This window comes from Rhizomucor pusillus (genome assembly GCF_041956525.1).
Source record: "Rhizomucor pusillus strain CBS 183.67 unplaced genomic scaffold VTP01scaffold_1, whole genome shotgun sequence".
NCBI classification, from domain to species: Eukaryota; Fungi; Mucoromycota; class Mucoromycetes; order Mucorales; family Lichtheimiaceae; genus Rhizomucor; species Rhizomucor pusillus.
This window is the reverse complement of record NW_027192143.1, coordinates 1389230-1412515: the sequence shown is the minus strand read 5'-3', so window position 1 is coordinate 1412515 and position 23286 is coordinate 1389230. Positions and strand designations below refer to the sequence as shown.

The window sequence follows — 23286 nt, the reverse complement described above, 5'->3', positions numbered from 1 at the left end:
TAATCTGAAATTTCAACCGTACGATGTGGCAGGAAGGAGGAAAGTTGGGTTAAAAATGTTTACATGCTTTATATACTCTTGGAGGTGCTAAGCTTTGTACGACAATATCTCCGGAAGATGCGACATCCACATTTGGGAGAATTTAATTTATTGAAAGAGTGTATTTTTGAAGAAATCTTCAAAAGTCGCTCTGACTGTGCATCTCTCCTTCACGGTACAATCGGGGCGCGGCTTGTAAGATTGTCTGATACATGTCCATGCATATGTTCGCATCGTTTCTGATGCACGAGCCTGTGTTGACATATTCTGGACATTATGATGGTCTCAGCAAGCATTTCGTCGAGAGGGTTTCTAGTTTCTGCAGCGATTTCACGCATTACGGGTATGCAAAGCAAACGGAATGCCATGACATCTCAACCAATGCATCGATGTAGCATGAACTGCTCCGTTTGGATTCTAAAAATAAGCTATCATATTCGTAGGATGGGTCCAAAGGTGGTGAGTTATCATTGTTGAAACTGATCAGCGGCATATCTTGTGCGGGTTTGAAGGATATGCTATCCGCATACACAGCTGGATTATAATATTGTAGAGCTTGGTCTATTAGCTCCATATAGGACCATATCCACAAACCTTTGTTCTTGTCCGACTTGATGGCCACTGGATTTTCCACCAGCCCTACCACACAATTTGCCCATCCCTATAAAAGCAGAAAACCAAAATATGTTTTTCTTCTGCTAAAAAATCAGGGAAGACAAATATATCCACAATTTATACTACTGTCCAAGTCACGGAAGAAAAGACAAATAAGAGTAATAGGCTTTTAAAAGCTGGAAAAGTTCCATCGACAATGCCAATGGCCAGGTAGACATGTACAATCTCGATGCATCTGTGCGTGCTTCATAGCGTACGTCAATGCATCGAAACCTAAATCTAATTTTAGATAGGTATAATTTTGTAAGCACTTAACCCGGGCTACAAGCAAGTAAAAATGATTAATTTATTAATGGGTACTATTTCAGCTGGCCCAATTTTGGGCTGATTTTGATCCTGCATATTGCCAATGGACGTTTTCAGCCTGAGACTGCGTTTGCGGGTTCCTGAGATGTCCTACTTAATTTGGAGAAGACACCAAAATAAACGGTCTTTCCTATCCTTTCTCATTTACGTTTACAAATTTCTTCAACTCGCAAAACAACTTCTTCAAATTGCCCCGCTCATAGCCCCATCTTCGAATTGGAGCTCGTGTTTTAGTCTCTCCTCACTTCTTTAGAGACAACACTGAGGTGTTCGAAGAAGTCAGCCGTGTCTCGCCGCTCGACGGGCCGCGTGTTGCAGCGCCTGGGACAACTATTGAAGAGACAGCCGTGAATGGAAGATCGGCATGGCGTGTGCAGCTGGATGGAGCCATGGACCATCCAATTAATTTGCTACCTGGCAGCATCCGTTACGACAGCGCTGTAAACGGTCGCGTACGTCGACCCTAGTCAGCCCCGGTTTGTCGTAGGGTCACTTAGGAACAAGAAGGAGCAGAATACGAGACATTAGAGGATGCAGTTGCTGCACCTGGGGAGCTCACTACGGTCGATGATGACGAGGAAGAAATCATCGATACTACGACCACCTGGATGCAGCAGGAAGTGCATGTGGATGCTCGTCTCGTTGCTGCTGATGCTAGTTACTCTGGTGCAGCAAAACTGCATCTCGCAAGAAAAGAGTTTGCATCTCCATATCAGTACTTCTTGAGATTTCTACCTACGGAGCATATATCCGAGGTAGTCATTCCTGCCATCAACGAGCATGCACAGAGTCTGAAGCCTGATTTTGTTCCTGTCACCTATGACGAGTATCTGTGCTGGATTGGCTTTTATCCCGGAGGGAATGTACGTTGCTTTGCTACGTGACCTTCAGCCGAAGGCGATCATCTCCAACCGTGGATCAACCATAAGGGTGCAGGAGAAAATCAGTAAATCGCTGAATGGAGAATATGTTTCCATGCGCAGACACAGTGTATTCATGCATACGAAAAGAACAAAGGTTCGTATTTTCATCATATATGGACACAATTGGTAAAACTAATCATGGAATCTCCTTCGCAAACAATCGTTGGGACAATATGATATCTTTCCATGATGTGATGCAAACGTATCGCTGGGAACTTCGCTGTTTGAGTTTCTTTCTGGCTGTGGCCTTCTCTGCTTGTAAAATCTTCGCTCATGATGGGAAGGATATGCTGCATAGCAAATTTCGCTGCACATTGGGCCTGTCTCTGCTGGCCTATTCGAAGCCTCTAAGGGAAAATCGCGAAAACCAAAAGCAGCCCCCACCTACCCGCTCTCAAACGGCGTATGCAGGCCATAAACGTATCAACATGGGCGTAACTGAGAAGGGTTGGCCAAGGAAGCGCGTTTGCCACGTGCAGACTTGCCAATACAAGTCTTCACTCCGATGCTATGCAATCCGAATAGTGTCTTCTGTCATTGTCATATGTACGACCATATATCCCGAAACAGCTCTTAAAGTATATATCAGAAATATTGTCTTGATCTCTTCTTTCCGACACTTCATTTTTGAAGCATGCTAGCTATGGATTTTTGGTAGTTGCCTTTGAGCTAACTTCCGGCCCAAAATTGGGCCGGGCAAATTTTGCCGCAGACATGCCTTAGAAAATATCGAGCTCCACAAGAAAGATACAAGCACGAAAATCAGTATGTGAATTGATAAAAGGTGCATCTTGCATAGACACAAGTATCAAACAGACAGGTTTGGTAGGCCACGAGAAAATTATTTTTTAAAGTTCGGCCCAAAATTGGGCCAAAATGCGGGATAGTACCCATCAACAAATCGATTTCTTTTTGATGATAGCCTTTTGCAGCTGCTCCTGTAGAGTAGCAGGGTCGCTTTCTGCAAGCATCGATAATAGCGTTCTACCGGATGTGATAATGGATCGTCATCAGCTGTCACTGCATGATCATCTGCTGGTAGACACTCGTAACTGCCAGAGTGGGGTTGCCATCATCAGCGCATGGTTCAACACCGCTGTTTTCTTCGTTTGTCTGGTGCTGCAAGCACTTCATATATATCGGGTGCTCGACTGTCACTTTCGACGTAAAACGAGTACCCGATCTCTCTGGATACTCGTTGGTGTTTGCGCAGTTCGCACGTTGGGCACAAACTGCCATGAGCATAGAACTGCTAAATGTCTCGTTCATCGTTGCGAGCGAACTGCAGAAATTGTCGAAGGCTCGATGATAAGGAAATTTTAGGCCGTATGACATGATACGGCACTTTCTGGTACGATTCCATGCGTTTGTTGTCCTGGAAGCATGATCCATCCGCAGGAGAGCCATTTTTTAGAGATGGGACAGAACTGTATTACGGTCTCTTTCGCATTTTCCCAGTCGCTTTGACTGCTTGTTGTTCTCGTCCTGTGAGCAGTCCACAGAAACTTTGTGCGCTGCGACAGTGGAACAATATTGTGATTACTGCGCTCAAAGGTGTATTCTCTGTAGGCTTGCAAAAGCTGTTCTTTTGTGCTGCCGAAAAATCCATAAGTATCCACAAAAATGAATCTTCATCGTCAAAATCGATTTTGTATGCTTTGAAGAAGGCCAGAAAATATTGCTTAAAATGCATTTCTGTCAAGTCTCCAAGCACAGCTTGAAGAACTAGCGCATGTTTGCGTAGTTCACGGAAAAAAAAAGATTGACAGGAAAGATAGTACGATCCTCAGACTGTTTTAAAGGCGGCTGCAATGGACATGACCATTAAAGCCGCTTTGAACGTAATGATGGAAGCTGATCCAATCATGCTAGCCATGTATATATATCCATCGTATTCTTTCTCTGTTTGTTGAGAAACTTCAGGTACAAACGCTCCCAGGGATTTCTCATTCATCAGCAGCTCTAAATCCTTGTTATGGACGATAGGATCGATATCCACAATTGAATCGATTACCGCACCTGTAGCAGGATTATCGACATTAGCAGCTTTCGGCGTTAGATGCCCAAAATGTTGAAGATAATCGTCATTTTTCTTTCTTGTTTCGCTTTTACCGTCAAATGCCTTTGCAAATGTGAGCCGTTAGCGTTCGACTCGTTCGGCAAATCTGGACATCATGGTCTCTATTATGTTTGTGATAATCCGTATGTGTGAGAGTGCATGAATTTATCGCCACTGAATAAATATTCTGCCTTGGTGGTGCAGGTGTTGTCATGTAGTAATGTATCATGTCCACACAATTTGCATCCTTTTTGAAGCTGCAGTTCTCGTTCCAAGGTTCAGCCAGTTGCAGGCAACGGTGTTCCAACTTGCAGGCCATAGAGTGCCAATGGCACCGGTGCGGTGCTTTCCGAGGCACCCCAAAAGAATGCGAGTACTCTTACGGATGTTTATGATCTGAATACTCTAGTGCAATTCGTCTAACATAGTCACTGATGAGTATGTCGTAAGTTTCCATGGGAGTGCCCCGTATTATGATCAAGGCTAACAACCCACGGGCCAGCTGGAGTAACATACTCATAAGAAAGACGTCAATGGACTATTTAGAGGCAATAATGCAAGTACTTAGTAGTTTATATATGGATATCGTCAAAGGGGGGTATCAAAACGAACGAAAAGAAAGTAGTAACATCAAAAGAAGAATGTACATAAAGAATACTACAGATGATAATGTAAATGAATAGAAACGTTGTTTAGAACATCTCATCCTTGCTAGGGCAGTCCTCTGTTGAGTGTTCACCAAAAACGTCACAGTTAACACAATACTACATCAATTTTCAATAAAGGAGAATGAGCAGATATATAAGAGCGTACTTTTAATTTTAACTTACCATGGACACATTTTCAAGATATGCAGTGCAGTTCATCACGTCGTGACCTTCCATCTCGCAAATTTCACAATACAGCAGGTTGCGTTCACCATCATGGTCATTAAAAGATGTTCCAGAGGAGAACGAGGATAACGAAGACCGTTTGAATGACTGGATCGATACAGGAGACATGGGCAATGTATATTGTTGCCGCTCGAGCAAGGTGCTCTTGAGTGATTGGTTTTCTGCCTTAAGAGTCGTGATTTGGTTCTTTTGACGTTCAAGTTCATCCGAGAGACGCAATACTTGCTGACACAGAGCAGCATTGTTGTTGCTACTGCCATCGGTATCACCTTGCTGCGTCGTTGCAACTTGCCGTAATAAACGGTTGTAGGATTCTTCCAGCGCCTTGTGGGATGTCAGCAATGTATCATATTCATGCTTGATTTGCATTGAATCTCGCTGTACTAATTTCAGATCCTGCTCGGCCTTTTGCTTTGCCAATTCTGCTTGCATCTGCTGCTCTTTGGCGTCACTGCAGGCCTGTCTGCATAGATTGACTTCTTCCATGATACGCTTCTTATCCTTTATTTCCGTCTCCAGCTCGCGTGCAAGTTCCTGGCAGCGCTTGTCAAATGCTTCGATTGTATCTTGTAGTTGAATTACGCGCGCGTTTACTGTATCCACTTGCTGCGTTTTGCAAAGCACCAAATGCCGTTCACGGTCCAACTCTGTTAATGCAGACTGTAGTTGTTGCTCTAGTCGTCGTTTTTGATCGTCCTGCACAAATTGTGGGCCGAGAGACTCTTCCTGTGCTCGCTGTTTCACAATCAAATCGTTTAATGCCTGACGTAGCTGTGCAATCTCGCGGTCCTTGGCTACCAGCGCCTGTATATATTCTGCTTTTGCTTGCTCGGTGGATTCCTGATAACTTTGTGCCGCTATCTTGTTTGTTCGGCGCAAATCATTGCACTCTTGTTCCAGCATAGCGACAGCCTGGTTGCGGTCGGCCAGCAACCGCTCGACTTGATCCAAACGGGCTGCAGATTCTTGCTGCAAGTCTCGATAATCCTCGAGGACACTTTTTTCCCTCGTCTGCGCTTCCTGCAAAAGTATATCCAGTTTTGTGATCCTTTGGCGCTGTTGTTCTAGTATGGCTTGTTGGCTCGATTGAATGTGCGCCTGATTTGTCAATGCTTCCAGTTTTTCCTGCGATGCCGCCAGAGCCTGCTCCAAACAGCGAATTTCTCGTTCCTTGTCTTGTACTTGAAGTGCATAGCTCTCCTTTGTCGAAACAATGCGGTCCCACGCCGCATCTTTGCTGTTCACCTCCTTCGACAGCCTTTCTCGATCGCGCCTAGCTTCTTCCAAAAGTTCCTGCATGCGCGACAGTTCACTGTCAATATCGTCCTCCGTTCTGCATACACGGTGCCTTGTACGTCGCGTCGCAGTGGACCGGCTGGTAGACTGTAAAGTTTTGCTATTCTTGCATTCGTTCGTTGTTGTGGAAGATTTGCTTTTTGTCATGATATCACGTGCTGTACTGGACCTGGTGCTCTTGGATTTTACCATGGGCGCACCAAACAAAGGTGACGTATTGTCGGTAGTTATCGTCCGTGCGCTTTTGGATCGTTTGGGGGTCGGACTAGATGATGCCGTGGTAGCATTAGCACTCGAGGTTTTGGTTCGAGAGATGTTATTTGTATTAGCAGTGCTTTTCTTCAGTTCGGCACCGGGTTTTGTACTTTTGGATTTGTTAGGTGAGATAGTTGCAGCTTTTGCAGCTGTTCTTGTGCTCTTGGATTCGATAGGTGGCCCAGCTATATCATTTCTTGTGCTCTTGGACTTGACTGGAGCTGCAGGCACACTGGTTTTGGTAGACTTTGATGTCTTCGATAAAGCGTTAGCCTTGGTACTAGGGTTAAATCTAGTCCTTGACGATAATGTTGAAAATAGCTTGCTACTTTTCGTTGGCAAAGCGGGAATGGAGGGATTGCTGCTATGAAGCTCACCATTCATTGTTGCCTGGCTCTTACTTTCAGATAATCCTCGGTCCGTGCCCTTTTGCGCGCAACTAGTTACGAGAGATCGTCGCTTGCTGCGGCATGTGGATGAAGCGCAGGCTCTCGCAGTTTTTGGGCGGGTAGAACGGGAGACAGCAGGGGCAGCGGTGGATTTACAAGGTGACCGATTTGAGGTTTCAGCAGAGCCGCTGCTATTATTGTTTGTGGTCGGTGACGCTTGTCGACGCAATTTGTCGAGCTTTGTCGTCGCAGCCGTCGTTTGCAACGTCGAGTGCGATTTAGCCTTGCCACCATTATCAGCTGCACCGCTGCATTTGTCTTCATTGTCATCGCCTTCAGGAAGCAGGACTTGCACCTTGGATGCCAATACGAATAGACCAGTATATTCTGGGCAGTTGAAATATTGCACACTAACGTGATTGTAATCATCGATTACTGCCTGCAGCCGTGCAAACAAGGTAAAAGGCAACCTACCCCTGAACGCTGCCATTATTCTTGCCGGCGCCCTCCAGATCGAGCTCGATACCTGCCCACAGTCCAGGCTTAAAGTGGGTTTCACCAAGATACCGGATAACGCCAATCACGCACAGCGAGGGAACAATCACGCGGGTGCCTAAAAGTAGAGTGTCTGTGCCACTTGTGCCATTGTTGAGGGATCGGCCAGATGATTTGTTTTGGGCGGCATTGTTGCTACATGATGACTGGGAGGCAGCGGTCCCGGTGGTTGTACAACCGTCTAACCGCTGACCATCCATGAAAGCAGACGATGATGATGAATGCGGCGAAACTGTCGTGGCGCTATTCACTCTAATCGACATTGATATATTTCTCCAGCAGTCAAGGCCAGAACCAGAAGAGGAAAAAAGAAGAAACGAGAGCAAACCTGTCATTCTTTTTATAAATTGAGGGGTTGGGGGGGGGGTACACCACGAGAACACAGAAAAAAAAAGGAGTGTCCCGACGTTTTCCTGCTTGCATGTCGAGCTTTTCATCGCATCTATACAACCACCCCTCATGAGCAAAAGCATGTACATTGCCGTGAGAAAACAATATTTATACATAAAGTGTGGAAGAAAACAAGAGAAAAAGGAAAAAAAAACTAATGCTAGCTCTTTTTATAGAGTTTCGATCGTGGAGCACTTTGCAGGTACATGCAACGCATGTTCATTGCATTCAAGCATATCACCGACACCACGAGGTGATTCGGGCGGTGTCAATTGCGGCTGAGGTTCTTGATGATCGTGTTCTCTACAAACAGCATCATCGTAATGATTATCAGCGTGTTCAGCGTGATATCCCGCCGTCGCAGCACGAGGAGCAGGATCGTAACAAGTTGAAGCTAACATTTGAGCCTGCTCAAAAAACCATTCCTCTTGCTGGCGTTGCTGTTGTTCCTGCCTCAGCAACGTCATGCTGAGCATTTTGTTGCGAAAATGGGCTCGTTCCAGTTCCTGCCTGGCTGCCTCCAGCGCCGCTCCCTTGTCTATGGCAATCGTCTTGAGAGCCTGGATCGTGTAACGTGCAAATGAAAGCTCCTTGCTCAAATGCGCATTCTGCTGTTTCAGAAACGAATGCTCAATCTCGAGCCTGTTCAGCCGCGATATCAGTTCCTTCTTGCTCATTTGCTGCGTGTATGCCAATCCATCGTCTTCGTCATCCGTGTTACTAGTATTTTCTAACGAAAAAGGGATGAATTTGTAACTAGTCCAAATAGAAAAAGGAAGGTTGCCTGGTTGACATACCTTTATTCACAGAAAGCATATGTAGACGATCTGACAAGACACGATCCTGCTCATGTTCAACTTTGACTGTAGACTTTACGTGTGATCGCATTCAGAATCAACGTTGCAATTGTTTAGCGTTCTCAACTGGTGTTTGAAGCAAAAAGTTATCACGGAAACGGTTCCAGCCGAGCGGTACGTTGTATGTTGTTGGTTTGTTGAAGAATATGAAAAGGTATATAAAAGTAACAGTAGAGAAAGCAAGCGTCGAAACGATAAGAGAAACGAGAAAAAAAAGGAATAACGGATATGTATGTATGTATGTATGAATGTATAGGAGGTATTCTTGCTGATAACGGTAGATATATATATAAGACAAGCTTTGACCGACAGACCAGCTGTTGTGACAAAGAAGAGTGGCAGAGGGAGAAAAAGTAGAAGAAAAAAGAAGAAAAAGAGTACAAACAGGTCAGGGTGTGTCCCATTCTCGGCTTGAAAAGTCTGTGTGATCCGGTCGGGCCTTTCAAAACCCCTCAACCGCAATGCTGCCGCTAGAGTCTGTGAAACAAACCGACTCTGAGCCAATAGACCATGGTGTATGGCTAAAACTTGAGCGAGTCAAATTCAAGGACAAGGACGGCGTAGAGCGAAGCTGGGAACGTTGCGTACGTACAGGATCGCGCAGCTCATCTCACGTCGACGGTAAGTCATGGCTCATTGTGGCCTAGTCGGTCGGGTCTTTTTGGTCCTAGCGCAGCCCCTGACCGAGAACCTGCTTTTTAATTCATCTGGGTGCTGAGCTATATATTCTATAAAAGCCGTCGATATCCACGCTGTGTTGAAAACACCGGAACCCCACCAAGTACTTGTCATTCAATACAGGTAAAGCTATGCTTGCATTGACAATCAATTAATGGTTAAACACGGTTTGCATCAAAGACCAGCTATAGAGCGATATTGCATAGAGTTTCCATCAGGTACGCCGATCCCTTGGTTGTCGGATGCAGAAAAACATTGCTATTTTCGTTGACAAGACCTCGACCCAATTTCTAGGTCTGGTCGATCAAGGTGAAGACCCTATCGATGCAGCCATCCGCGAGCTAAGAGAAGAAACCGGCTATCTCGCTGAGAAAAGCAAGGTCAAGCTGCATCCGGCGCCAGTGAGCTATGAACCAGGCATGACAAGCTCATGCTGCCTTGTCGCACAAGTGACGCTAGACATGCAAGAGTTTCATCGAAATGCAGTGGCACCATGCCTCGAACCTGACGAATGGAGTCTGCAAACCATTACTCTCCCGCTCAAAGGCCTACTTAAACATCTCACAGGTAAAACATTAAAAATGGCACAGCATATCAATAATTACCAGTATTTAATTGTCCCCACCACCATTGTTTGCACAGACCTGGTATTCAAACACGATGGCCGACTTGTGATTGACAGCAGACTGCACGCGTACGCGGCAGGCCTGGCTGCATTCGAAGAGCATATGAATTATTAAGATACATGCAGCGTGTTTACCGATGATAAAGCCATGTCAAAAGGCACAGTATTCGGCTTCTTTTCCTTTTTCATGCACGAGGAGACCATACGTAAAGTCGTGCGTTACTGTATGCGTGCGCACGTCCAAAAACTTTTTCTTAGTCCCCAAAGCGCATTAAACCTCAGCTCTTCTGCAAGTCTGTGTCATCGGATTGATTCGCGTGTACAGACTTGACATTTCAAGAACATACGACTCCTCTTTTCCATCAATAGCACGTGAATCGTTTTCACGTTTGCTGTATTCACCAGCATCTGGAGTTAGTTGCTTTTCGTGGGACATGATAAAATTGCACATTAAAAAAGATGATCCAGACAATCATAAAGCAGGTATCGGCAAAGGTACACACAACACTTAGAGCAGCTGAGATCAAATTTTTCAAACAGTCATTGCAGAAAGCACTTGTATGCAGCAAGCAGATGTGCATCTAGAATGCTGAGCTTAAGCAAACCGGCGATGAACCAGCCTTAAACCAGCATGGTAGATATGATGGCACCCCATCAATACCCAGCTCTTAAGCTTCGTATATAACGGACAGAATGTTGATATTCATTTATGTAACTGGGTGACATTTCCTCTAAACGGTAGATCAAATAATAGCGCGCATACAAAAGGAAAAGAGCCTGACATGTGTGTGGGATGACGAAGATCATGCATATCGAGATTTTGATAGGCGCTTGCTCTTTATTTCAAGTTCTATATATTCATCCAATGTCCTTGCCATCAAGATCACTTGTACAACCTCAGAAGAGTACAGTGTCACACATGGAGACAACAATAGCAAATATCAAGTAAGGAACAAGCTGCTTCAATAACATTTTTCAAGATTATACCACGTTAAGCTCAAGACTATTATAACCACGTAATGGCAAATGAAACCAGATGATAGCCGATATAACTTTTGACAACAAACATGAGAATGCATATCCACAGGCGTTTGACACCATGTACATTCGGAAGCTCGGTATTATATCCGCAACATTGCAGCATCATTCGTTGATAGAATGCACAAGTCGACCGTTTTTATGTACAAGAAGACAAAAGCTATATATATAGCTTGGAAGATTCAAGTCTATTCTTGATTTTCTCATGCGTAAACCAACAACTCTGTGAGAGCCGAGAAAAAGGATATAATGAGATGATGCCCGATATGGTAATCTCCCATACCTTCAGCAAATCTGTTATCACGACGGCTAGAAGTAAAAAAGTCCTTGTACCTGAATTTGCTCGGATCGAACTATTTTAATCATCAAGAAACATGCCAAATCCGCTAGTGTTACTTCCGCGAATAATCATTCGATAACGAGTATCAAGGGTTTAGGCCACGCAGGCAAAAGCGACAAGTGCGGATGCAAAATGACCCGAGAGCACAATGGTCATTGGACTGACACCATAATGTGGGGCAGACCAGAAAGGGCATGGATGGCGCTGGCGGGAAAATACATACTCTCCACAGAGAAACGATTTTCGCTTCTCGTCTTCCCTTTCTATCTTTTTTATAGCTTTTTTGTCCTAAGCAATAACCCACGCTGCAACAAAACTTGAATACTCTAACGCCGTGTTCCTGCATCTTGCTCAGCAGTCGCCACTTTCATCATTTCACCATAGGACGGCATGTCCAACTCTAAGCCTGTACAAAACGGTAGCACCGGGTCCTTGTCTGACGATTCCGATCGAGCTTCAGCCATCACTCTTGTCACGTCGCCTACGCTGAATGAATTGTCGCAAAATAACGTGGACGCGCAGGAGCAAAGAGCCCCGGTTGAACCGCCACCTCCCCCTGCAGCACCGCAACCGAACGCTTCGCAGTCCACAAGCGTAAACGCCCCTCGGCATAAAAAGAATATCTCCATAAGCAGTTTATCAGGTCTGAAGAAGTCTCGTGACAGGAATACATTCAGAGGAGCAATCGACAAGATATTCAGCAGTTTTGGAGGTATTTTGGTATTTCTGAGAAAACGAAAACTGCCGGCAAAAATGTTCACGATTATTATGCTTGCTAGTTTTGCATCACAACGGCGCACAGTCGAATAAACGTGGCAGTACGAGTAGCACAGGTAGTAGCAAGATCATGGATATTTCAACACCCTACAATACAATACATGTTACGCATGTCGGTTTTGATCCAAAGACAAATGAATTTACTGGTCTTCCACGCGAGTGGCAAATCCTCCTAAAGACGAGCGGCATTACCAAAACAGAGCAAAAGCGTAATCCGCAGGTGTGCATATGCCTCAGCGTTGCAAATGTGTACACCAGAGCTTATTTAGAAAATTTTAGGCCGTCATTGATGCGATCGAATTTTATCAGGGAACGCAAACTAAAAAGGAGGAAACGGTGTGGTCCAAGATTCCAAAGACGGCTACTTCCTCTTTTTCATCTGGCTCTTCGTCATCAGCTACTTCAGATGTTACACCTCAAACATCAATGTCCACCAGCTATATACCCTCCATCCAGGGAAATGGTAGCCCAATGAAACGATATTCCAAACTCAAAATCCAGCGCAGTCCAAATAACTCTGTAAGTCATGGTTTCGTTTATTATCTGTAGGCCCATGTAATTAAGCAATTATGCTCTGCTAGGTACCAGATTTGGCCAGCGGTAAATGATATGCACAATGCATTATCATTTTTTATTTGCAACTTACATTTTATGCTTTGCGTAGGTTTCCGACCCTCTAATTCCCCCAAATCATCCAGTACCCGCAACCATACCAGCACCGCCACGTCTTCGACAAAGAAGACCGAGAAGCAGCCCAGTGTTGCTCGACGGCGGACATCTAAAAAGGAAAGAAACTCGCTCAAAGATGCAGAAGTCCTGAATAACCTTCAAGATATTTGTGCAACCGTGGATCCAAGCGAAATTTACAAGGATATAGTAAAGATTGGTCAAGGGTAGGCGGCGCAAATTTGTTCCATGCCTTGTACATACTCTCAATCTTACATGTCACTCTGAACAGTGCATCTGGAGGCGTATACACTGCTCGCAAAGCAGGATGTAAGATGCCTGTTGCTATCAAGCAAATGAATCTGGAACAGCAGCCAAAGAAAGAACTCATCATTAACGAGATTGTCGTCATGAGAAAGTCAAAGCACCAAAACATTGTCAATTTTATCGATTCATATCTATGGAAAGGCGATCTTTGGGTCATTATGGAATACATGGACGGCGGCAGTCTCACGGACGTAGTGACCAGCAATATAATGATGGAGGGTCAAATCGCAGCTGTGTGCAGAGAGGTTTTGCAGGGACTGCACCATTTGCACTCTAACGGAGTCATCCATCGAGATATCAAAAGCGATAATGTCTTGCTTAGCCTGCAGGGCGATATCAAGCTCAGTATGTGGAACAACTTTTATTTCCCAAGCAAAGTGGAATCTAAACTGATCTCTGCTCTAGCTGATTTTGGATTTTGCGCACAGCTTAACGAGGCTCAGGCGAAGCGCACAACCATGGTCGGTACTCCATATTGGGCAAGTATATCGTACATGCAGCATCTTGGTCTCTTCAACTGACAGAGTCTCCAATAATATCCATGACAGATGGCACCTGAAGTGGTGACGAGAAAAGAATATGGATCAAAGGTCGATATATGGTCCCTGGGTGTGATGGCCATCGAAATGGTCGAAGGCGAGCCACCTTATCTGAATGAAAACCCCCTCCGTGCGCTGTACCTGATTGCAACGAACGGAACGCCGAAACTGCAGAATCCAGAAACTCTGAGTGATGTTTTTCGCGATTTTTTAGCTGAATGCCTTAAAGTTGACCCAGAAGAACGGCCGAACTCGAAACAAATACTGGAGCACCCGTTCCTTCTGAAAGCTGACCCGTTAGATTCCCTTGCACCTCTCATACAATCTGCGCGTGAGGCATCCCAAAAGAAATAAATAATTGTACGATAGTTCTATATTTTACACATTGTTGCCAATTTTTTGGATAATCCCTAATGGGATATAATGCGCTGAGGCGCGTGGACGCGCGTTCGCGTGTTCATTCTCCGAATTGAAAATGGGAGCAAGCATAATTTGCCTTGTGCCTTAATTCTCTTTCCCTCTTTCCTAAGATTCCTGATCGCGCCCAACGCCATGCTTCGCAGATCGCTACCAAAGACACGAAAAGCTCCAGCTTTTGAAGAAAAAGGAACAAACATTCAAGTCGTTTTGCGATGTCGGTCAGTTTTGATCTTTGGACCAGGAATCGCTGCATCCCCAATGCTTAAACGTTTTGTAGAAAACGCAGTGACGAAGAAATTGCCGCAAAATCTCCCGTAATTGTTGAACCAGTCTCCCACCGACAGAAGGAAGTCCTCGTGAAAACAACAAACAAGATCTATTCGTTTGATCGTGTGTTTGGACAAGAAGCAACGCAGGAGACGGTATACAACGAAGTTGCACAGCCAATTCTTGATGAAATGCTAAGAGGGTAACGCTTAGAAACGGTAATTCTTTTCAATGCACACTAAATTTTGTATATCACAGTTACAATTGCACCATATTTGCCTATGGACAGACCGGTACTGGAAAGACGTGAGTTGGACCGACTCTGGCATTCTTGCTCAGAAGCATGTTGGCTGACCATGTGTGAACTAGTTATACCATGGAAGGCGACCTTGAAGAACGCCACGGCAAATGCAAGCCTGAAGCCGGAATAATACCTCGTGCAATCCACAAACTGTTTGAAACACTTGACGCGCAGAGCGCAGACTATTCAGTCAAAGTATCATTGATCGAGTTGTATAACGAAGAACTACGTGACTTGTTGAATGGCAACATGGATGACAACCGAACACTACGAATATTTGAGGATCAGAACGGACACGGAGTAGTTGTGCAAGGCATCGAAGAATGTATCGTGAGAAACGCTTCTGAAGCTATTCGAATAATGCAAGAAGGCAGCAAAAACCGAAGCATCGCCGCGACAAAGTGCAATGAAAAGTCCAGGTAGATATGGAAAAAGAAGGTTTAATTTTTAGACATTGTTTACTAATCGAATTCATCTAGTCGCTCTCACTGCATATTTACGCTCACTGTACATATCAAAGAAACGATACCCGGTGGAGAAGAAGTACTTAAAGTTGGAAAACTGAACTTGGTGGATTTGGCTGGCTCCGAAAACATTAGTCGATCTGGTGCGGAACATGCGCGAGCACGAGAGGCAGGAATGATCAACCAGAGCTTGCTTACCTTGGGACGAGTTATCAATCAGCTAGTCGAGCACTCTCCTCACGTTCCATACAGGTATATTCTTAAAAGGTCGAGGCCTATTGCTCTGGTACTAAATCGTATCGATAATCATTAGAGAGAGCAAACTCACTCGTTTGCTGAAAGACTCACTCGGCGGCAGAACAAAAACATGCATAATTGCGACAGTTTCAGTAGCAAAAATGAACCAGGAGGAGATTTTGAGTACTTTGGATTATGCGAGCCGTGCAAAGAACATCCGCAATCGACCAGAAGCCAATCAGCGAATGAACCCTCGAGTATTGCTTCGCGAATATGAAAGCACTATCGAACGACTCAAAGCAGATCTCCAGGCAACTCGAGAACAAAAGGGCATATATCTTTCCCCACAGACATACCAGTCTCTCACAGATGAAAACCAAAGCACCAAAGATCGCGTTACCGAACTATCCCTTGATATGGAGAGATTAAAATCCACAATGGAGTCGCAGACAAAGGAATTGGAGGAGAAGACAGATATGCTTATTGGCAAAGAAACACAGTTAGCATCCGTAACGGTAGGTCACGGTGTTTTGTAGTCATGTGCTCTTCCTCACTTGTGATCCCTTTTTCAGAAACGGCTTCGCAGCCTCGAAAGTTCAATCCAACAACGAGTAGCAGAATTTCAAGATAAAATTAGCGATGTAAGTATCCGTAAAGATATGATTCATAACAGAATTCTTAATATTAACTGTATACAAATAGCTATCAACAAATACAGAATCTAGCATTGAAGAGCTCATCGATTCATTGGAAAAGAGCACAGAGTCAATGTATACGCTAGCAAAGGACAAAGTAGAAGCATGCAACGAATTTGCAGCTACGATTAACCAGATTCGCGACAAGTTACGGGAAGAAAGTGATCGAAAACGACGGCGTATGGAGCAAGAAGTGGCACGATTTTTCAGTTCATTCGACAGCGATCTCAACGAAATCAAGGATCAGGTTCGACATATCCAAAAGCATTTTGCAGAAATATATCAGCGTCATATTCGTGATGAACGGCGGCATCTGGATACCCAAAATGCTTCAATGCAGCAAATACGCGAAACTACTGTCAAGACTGTAACAGAAGAGGTGAGACGGTTTGTACTCCAAGTATGTGACATATAATCTGACACTGAGTATTACGTAGCAACGACGATTAGCGAAGAAACGTGAACAGATTCATGCATTCGTAGCAAAGGATAAAGTAGTGGAAGAGCACGCAACAAGAACATTGCTGGATGGTATCCAAAAGATGATTACAAAATGGAAAGACGATCGGCAGGAACGATTGAAGAACACAGTCGAAGACATTGAGAAATCACTTGAAACCGGTGGCGAAACTCTTTCTCTATTCCAGACAGACTTTGAAAGCATGGTTTCTGCATACAATACTCAAAACGATGAACGATTATCACTAGTCCAAAAAGCCGAAGAGCGAGTGCTCGACAGCGAAGATACCTTTACACAACTCAACAATCATATCTCTCACATGCATTCCCAAGCTGCGACATATCAACAACGAAGTCTGGATGAATTAGCCGATAACAAGCAATTGATTGACTCCATATCAAGTGAAATCGATAGTGCAACACCACAGCGAACACAGAGCCGACCCATGCTCACGCCAATTGATCAGAATGTACGCGGTGTAAAACGAGGACGAGGATTCGAAGAAGAGGAGTTGCCTAGCCGTAAAAAGAGTTTTTTGTAAATTGCTAGTAAAGATTGTACAGAAAGTTCGTGTGATTAGCATTGCATTACTCATTCCACGATATCATCTGCTTGCTACCGCTTCTGACGTTCACGAAAAAAGGGCGTCGTAAGTTTTCATCAGGCGTACGACATGCCACGTTGCCAGCACTGAGACAGATTTAGACCGCAAGCGCTATCCAGTGGACTATGCACAGCGAATCCAGCTAACTGCGTGCTCAACAAACAGATATATTCCATTACCTGCGCTGTCCGCACGCGCGGGGCCAGATGGCCTGCATTTCTTAAGAAAGGAGCACGCACTCCACATTTCCGCTTCGGCCAGACAGCATTCTGGTATTGCTGTTCAGAGCGAAAAAGCACAGTTACTTCATCCATTCAATATGCTTTTATTGGAAGGTATGTTAGTTTGGAGGAATAGAAGATGCCAAGAGAGCTTGGAACTACGAGCGTATTTTGTAAATCGTTTCCTCAGTTATGTACAGATGGATGCAATTTTACCTCTTTTTCTGCCACGTCCTCATCATCAATGATGATGGGTGGTTTCTACGTTATAGGTGTCAACAGGAACGTGCGATATGTTAAATGAGTCAAATTCTGTACCTTTGGCAGGACCTGGATCCACGAATTCGAGATTTTGAGTTAGTGGCACTGAGACAGCGATTCTCGCAAAGCGCATCCGCCAATTTACCCTCTTACGCCGCTTCGATTTTGGTTCATCTGCGCCGCTAGCAGAAGTTGATGGATATAGCTGATCTAGAGGAACCTTGCTTGTATCAGCTGCTTCCTGTTTGATGGGTTTGCTCCTCAGAGACATTGCAATTCTTTGCGGTCTTGGACGCTAGCAAGTAATTTTGTGGATCATTAAGCCTATTTAATCACAAGCGGGTGCCAAATAAGCGCACGTACTGCTCCTCGGGCTCTGCCTTTGCCCTTTGCTTTATTTGCAGTCGGGGACTCCTGAGAAGTGCTAGGCTGATCCATGTTTGTGAGATTTTGAAGCTGCTGCTGGTTTTCTGGATTGTCGTTTGTAAGTGTGGTTTGCAACGATTCATGATGAAACTCCAGATCTTGCAGCCTATAAAATGGATCATTAGCGATTATAAACAGGACCGACTTACATGATACGCATACGGTTTTGTCTGTTCCTCTAGTTTTGCTTTCAGCGTTTCAATCTCGGATAATAAAAGGGCATGCTTGTTAGACCATTCTTGCTTTTCAGCTTCGCTTCTACAAGAAACCAATCTGATCTTCAGTATACAGGTTGCTCTATTCGTCGACCTTTTCATCTCACTTTTCCTTCAGGTCCAAATTTTGTCTTTTCAATGTCTAAGATAGATCAGAAATAAAGATATGATCAAACAAGCAAAACATACTGGATGTACCTCTACAACGTCCTGGGCATTTATCATTTTTTCCTCATGCTCTTTTCTTGCTTCAGCGTGAGATTCCAAAGTTTTCTCCAGTCTATACCAAGCATACCTCAAATCAATTAAGAATGCTTTAGACCATTTCTTCTGAACTCACTGTGTTTGTAAACTCTTGATTGTTTCCAAGTCCTTGTCATGTTCCTGTTCCATTGCCGAATTCTTTGCCTGTACTTGTGTATTAAGCTCTGTTAGCCTGTATGAATATCAGTATTTCAGTTGATAGCATCCATCAAGTATCATACCATGCACGCATACCTTGCTTGAAATGCGCGAGTGTCAAATTTCAAATTCGAGAGATCTTGAAGCATGGATTGCATCTTTTCTTTTTCTCTACCAATTCGAAAACAGGATACAACGTGTGATACTTCGGCGCGCAGACGATACACAGAATCCTTTGCAGCCTGTGTATCACTCTGCTGATTATTGCAAGCGGTTCTGATAGAGTCTAGCGTACAGTGTGTTCGTATGAAACCTGGAATCAGTTTTGCTCCAGTTCTACGCTCTACCTTGATCTCTGCGATAGCTTTCGAGCTCCATGTAGAGATCATGTCTCGAGTCATGGATACTTTGCGTACTTTGATGCAAGTCACAGAGATCCCTGGCTAGGTCTTCATATTCCATCCTAAGCAGTTTGATCTTTTGTATTTCTAAGACGGCAGATTTAGGGTAAAATAGTGGAAAGCAATATGATTTGTTGCGGCAATTTACGTTCACTTTTCAATTCTTGCATTTTTTTTGTTGCTTGCATCGAATCAGATATTTGAGTATGTAGGCTCTTGAAAGCATCTTGACGTGTACTGTTTGCTTCTTGCGCTGTTTTGGCCAGCTTTTCTAGACTCTGGAGCATAGTAAAGAAGGCACCGTATCGACTTCTCAGTGATTGCAAGCTTGAATATGCAATGAGTTGCAGCTATGCTTACATTTTCAAGGCATTCTGCATCCGTTTAAACTTACCTCTGGTCAATATGGGTATACCTCGAAATTAAAAATGTGCCCAGGTCTGTTAATTCCTCGATACGCTTTTGATATTCTTCGATCTCGCCATTTTGAGACGTTGTCAGATGCTCGAGAGTCTGCAGCTGCTGCGTTGCATCAAGTAGCGCTTGCTCTTTTTGGACAAGCTTGTCCTTGCATAAACGTGCAAAGTCATCGAATTCGGGTAGTGTGGACAGGGAATCCTCGCTTTCTTTAGTGCTCTGCTTAGGTTTAATTTGCTCGCCGATGTGACTTGAGAGCATTTGCACCTTCGGACGCAGCTGCTCAATGTTACGTGGAGTGCTTGGTTTTGAGAAAGAATACATATTCTTGGGACTAGCAAGTGTAGGCTCCGTATTCCGGATATTAGTACCATCGCAAGCCGAATTATCAATGCTATGAAATGGAATAATGGGTAGCACTGCTGGAGGTTCCGGGGATATCCTAGTCTTATCCGATGCTGCCAGAACCCTCTGGCCGCTACTTGTAACTGGTCTTTCTTGGTTTTTCGTATTCCACGGAATCTTCAAGCGCAAATCGTCGCTTGAAACGCTCCTTGTAGACTATTCCAAGGCTTTAGATACACTATCTTCACACGTGATTTCGCCATGTTTCATAAAGTATAATATTTTACCGATGACGATGGTTTTAGATTCGATGACGGTATTGTCACGCTTGCGCTACTTTCTCTACTGTTTGCTGTTTGATTTAACCGTTTTTGAAACGTTTCCAACATTGGCGTCGCCCTGTCGAGCGCCATGGTAGAAGACTCTGCGTTTTCGATAGTTTTGCTGGCGAATGGGCGCTGCGATGGTGCTGGTGCTGGTTTTGCAAATATCATCTTGTTTGACATCTCTGTCAGCACATTCCTTTTTGGGATAAAAACTGAAGGTCGACTATCTTGATCATCTGCAGAGCTATCTTCCTTCTTCGCGCTTGGTTTCAACTCAGGCGTCTTTGCAGGAGTAGTCCAGAACGAAGTTGGCAGTTTCATCTTGAAAAGATAGATAAAAAGTCTCAATAGGGATGATAACCTGGATGATGATGTATGTGTACCTCGTGCCTGGGAGATGTTGCATCGGCTCTAGCTGCAACGTGCCGGTTTAGACTTGGCTTGAAGGTGAAAGACGGCAAAGGATCATGATTGTTCTCGGGAGTTTCTGTTGATTCAGAGATAGTTTTGGTTGCATCGTCCTGGTCCATGGCCAAAAAGATATAATTTTTAGGCGAACAAGGAAGAAAAACGAATTCGCAAACGAACAGGGCAATGGTTGGATATGTGACGTGTTCCACCTTATTCATGCGTTTATCTTTTCATTGACGTAAAAAATTATAGACTCATCTTTATTGGCTCAAGACGCAGAGAAAAAGGAATAAAATAGAATTGGTACAAGACTAGCTATTGACTATCAGCATATCCAGGAGCTACTATTGCAATGAAAATGTAGCCTGAAGACTGACTGACCACATGAAAGCTCTCTGGCAACTCCTTGCAACAAGCATGCAACCTGATTGAACAGCTCAGAGGAGCTTACGCTTTACAATTGATGCGTATTTGCTTTCAGACAGGCCAGAAAAAGAAATTTTTCTGCTGTTTGATATTGTCACAAGGAAGAGAGGGAGACTTATCCTTTATCGCACTGCAGCTTTACGGCAAATTGGTTTGGAAAACTTGAACATTTCAAAGGATACGATATAATCGAACGAAGGTTCAACAAAGCAGTTGAAGAAACAAATGTCCAAAAAGTTGGATGCCTGAAACGTGAAGGCGATTGCCGAAAGTGGCCGGGCGGATGTGATCTTACCGCTGCATTTTTTTTCCTTTTGCATCCGCACAGCAGCAAACTTCGCCTCCTCTTTGCCAAGGTTCCTTCTTCTTTTTCCCTTTTCTTCACCTTTGTTGCCTGTTTATGACGCAGTCTTCAGCTCTTCGTTTCTTCGGTCTCAACAAGGATCGCAAATCTGCCAGCAGTGCTGCTTCGCAAAAACTGGCGGTTCCGACTCCAGCGGACACCGCTGTTCCGTCTCCACCTTCACCACATAGTCAAGCCAACGTTCATGGTTGGCTCATGACTGTACCTGGTTATAGGGACGAGCAATCTCTGGCTTCAGAGCCGAGTAACTTTCGAGACGATAACACAGCAACCCAGCAAGCTGCAAGCAACTATGAGCAAAATGGGTACGTGCGCGAGGATGAGCAGGAGTCTGCAACGACGACAAGTGGATCGCGACCGTGTGCAAAGGGACTACTGCGGAAGGATACATGCAGTAACAAAATTCTGGATAAACTAAAATTGCGATCACTCTAGAACATCCATCGAAATCCCACGACGAACGCGGGCCAACCGTGCACAATCCATATCTTCGGTCAGCTCCAGCGATAGCGTTAATCTTGATGAATTAATCAAGAACAATTTTGCTTTGCAAGTCGATGAGGAAACGGATCTACCCAACCTAGCCGATTTGGATTTAGACGACTCTACAGATGATTTTTGGAAGATGGGAGATGTAAGAGCTACTTGAGGAGATGGTTTTCACGATACTGAGGCGTCGTAGCAGACATTAATGGACCTTGCATCGCCACCACAAAGCACTGTAAGCAACGATATTTCTACGGTTAGTAATCGATTGAAATGATTATGCACGGTAAGATAGTTGCTAATGCCATATTTCTTCAATGATCAAATAGCTCGATGCTAGTGATCAGACAGGTATGGATTACTTTTGAGTATCCCCTCACGAACCCTCGCTCCTAACATCATGAACCTCGTAGCGCTGAAAGCATCGCAGTACACGCCACAGTCTCGTTTACGAACTCCATCCGCCTTGTCATCGCGATGCTCAGAATCATCATCTGACCATGGTATCAGCAGACAGCGTTCTGGAAGCTTGAGCAGTGAGGCTAGCTTGACCTCACAATCGACCATTACAACAAATGCCAACCATTATGCGCATTATGGCATGACCCCAATGATATACCCTTCAGAATCGACATCAAATTCATCCAGATCTCCTAGTCGTTTGAGTGATTACTCGGCAGGAAGTAGCCAGACATCATCGACGACGACTGGTATACCTCGTCCACGGACCGGTTCCAGCGGCCTACCGACGCCTAATACTTCCGGCCGACGCTCAGCTGCAGACAATGATACATCCCGCCCATCATCGAGGCTCGCGTCCCCAGGCTCACGAACCCAGTCAAGGTTAGCAACTCGTGCGACGCATGTACCTCGGCCATCCAGCAGAGCAGCACCGGCACCTGTTGTCACCACAACTTCTCGTTCGACAGGCTTATCGGGTACCCGACTACCAGCAACCTCCAACAGCAAACAAGGGGGCCGTGCTGCTTACAGTCGCCGGAGCCACATCCCAGCTCCACCGCTACCACGCAACCAGGCCACATCTCCTGAACCCAGGTCGCCGCCGCTCGGTCCTTCTCACCACGGCCAGTCAAGACCCCGCTCGCCTATTTCTTCTGCTGCTCGTGCAAGCGGTGCGCGCAGCCCTGGACCGCGCAACAGTATCTTTGGTGCAAAGCCAGGCAGCGAGATACCTCGCCCCGCATCTGCAATGTCGGCTGGCAAAAGAACAACTGGCTTGCGTCCGCCTGGCGCCATCAGCGGTATTCCCACTGCTCCTCGGACCAGACGTAATTGAGAGATTCTCTTATTCCTTACTTTCCATTTTCGCATTGCATATGGTTTCTTCCTTTTTTTCTTTTTTGAATCGGGTTGTATGTAAATAAAAGATAAATAAAAAAGAGTAGCTATAGTCATATAAGAACCGTGTGCTACACTATCGGTTTAGACATCTGGAATGGGTCTAATATCTGCACTGAGCAAAAGATGAACGGGTCACTTGTTTTCGCCT

General features: G+C 44.8%; 9 protein-coding genes across 9 annotated transcripts; 5 read left to right on the top strand and 4 right to left on the bottom strand.

Moving 5' to 3' along the window:
• Positions 1-1063: 1063 nt before the first annotated feature.
• Positions 1064-1904, top strand: VTP01DRAFT_621 (uncharacterized protein; the record flags this gene model as incomplete). Its single annotated transcript, XM_069385086.1, has 3 exons — positions 1064-1107; positions 1274-1472; positions 1518-1904. 3 exons carry the CDS (start codon positions 1064-1066, stop codon positions 1902-1904), a joined length of 630 nt encoding a protein of 209 aa, XP_069245041.1.
• Positions 1905-2960: 1056 nt separating this feature from the next.
• On the bottom strand, positions 2961-3636 carry VTP01DRAFT_620 (uncharacterized protein; the record flags this gene model as incomplete). Its single annotated transcript, XM_069385075.1, has 2 exons — positions 2961-3291; positions 3380-3636. The coding sequence occupies 2 exons, from the start codon at positions 3634-3636 to the stop codon at positions 2961-2963; spliced, it is 588 nt and encodes a 195-aa protein (XP_069245040.1).
• Positions 3637-4694: 1058 nt separating this feature from the next.
• Positions 4695-7653, bottom strand: VTP01DRAFT_619 (uncharacterized protein; the record flags this gene model as incomplete). Its single annotated transcript, XM_069385063.1, has 3 exons — positions 4695-4766; positions 4833-7245; positions 7310-7653. The coding sequence occupies 3 exons, from the start codon at positions 7651-7653 to the stop codon at positions 4695-4697; spliced, it is 2829 nt and encodes a 942-aa protein (XP_069245039.1).
• A 297-nt stretch (positions 7654-7950) lies between these two features.
• Positions 7951-8668, bottom strand: VTP01DRAFT_618 (uncharacterized protein; the record flags this gene model as incomplete). The annotated part of the gene is made up of 2 exons (XM_069385052.1): positions 7951-8510; positions 8578-8668. The coding sequence occupies 2 exons, from the start codon at positions 8666-8668 to the stop codon at positions 7951-7953; spliced, it is 651 nt and encodes a 216-aa protein (XP_069245038.1).
• A 430-nt stretch (positions 8669-9098) lies between these two features.
• On the top strand, positions 9099-10055 carry VTP01DRAFT_617 (uncharacterized protein; the record flags this gene model as incomplete). The annotated part of the gene is made up of 5 exons (XM_069385041.1): positions 9099-9258; positions 9375-9438; positions 9496-9533; positions 9610-9882; positions 9958-10055. 5 exons carry the CDS (start codon positions 9099-9101, stop codon positions 10053-10055), a joined length of 633 nt encoding a protein of 210 aa, XP_069245037.1.
• Positions 10056-11708: 1653 nt separating this feature from the next.
• On the top strand, positions 11709-13981 carry VTP01DRAFT_616 (uncharacterized protein; the record flags this gene model as incomplete). The annotated part of the gene is made up of 8 exons (XM_069385030.1): positions 11709-12030; positions 12098-12315; positions 12375-12614; positions 12677-12695; positions 12760-12988; positions 13054-13433; positions 13494-13567; positions 13637-13981. 8 exons carry the CDS (start codon positions 11709-11711, stop codon positions 13979-13981), a joined length of 1827 nt encoding a protein of 608 aa, XP_069245036.1.
• Positions 13982-14179: 198 nt separating this feature from the next.
• Positions 14180-17012, top strand: VTP01DRAFT_615 (uncharacterized protein; the record flags this gene model as incomplete). The annotated part of the gene is made up of 9 exons (XM_069385019.1): positions 14180-14265; positions 14325-14516; positions 14573-14620; positions 14684-15034; positions 15095-15331; positions 15393-15831; positions 15889-15957; positions 16019-16390; positions 16449-17012. The coding sequence occupies 9 exons, from the start codon at positions 14180-14182 to the stop codon at positions 17010-17012; spliced, it is 2358 nt and encodes a 785-aa protein (XP_069245035.1).
• A 403-nt stretch (positions 17013-17415) lies between these two features.
• Positions 17416-20619, bottom strand: VTP01DRAFT_614 (uncharacterized protein; the record flags this gene model as incomplete). The annotated part of the gene is made up of 15 exons (XM_069385008.1): positions 17416-17454; positions 17513-17557; positions 17615-17626; positions 17703-17852; positions 17921-18089; positions 18146-18241; positions 18306-18340; positions 18397-18478; positions 18539-18634; positions 18697-18886; positions 18948-19088; positions 19150-19328; positions 19396-19979; positions 20051-20410; positions 20473-20619. 15 exons carry the CDS (start codon positions 20617-20619, stop codon positions 17416-17418), a joined length of 2325 nt encoding a protein of 774 aa, XP_069245034.1.
• Positions 20620-21326: 707 nt separating this feature from the next.
• Positions 21327-23073, top strand: VTP01DRAFT_613 (uncharacterized protein; the record flags this gene model as incomplete). The annotated part of the gene is made up of 5 exons (XM_069384997.1): positions 21327-21595; positions 21726-21924; positions 21973-22032; positions 22106-22127; positions 22190-23073. 5 exons carry the CDS (start codon positions 21327-21329, stop codon positions 23071-23073), a joined length of 1434 nt encoding a protein of 477 aa, XP_069245033.1.
• Positions 23074-23286: the final 213 nt, after the last annotated feature.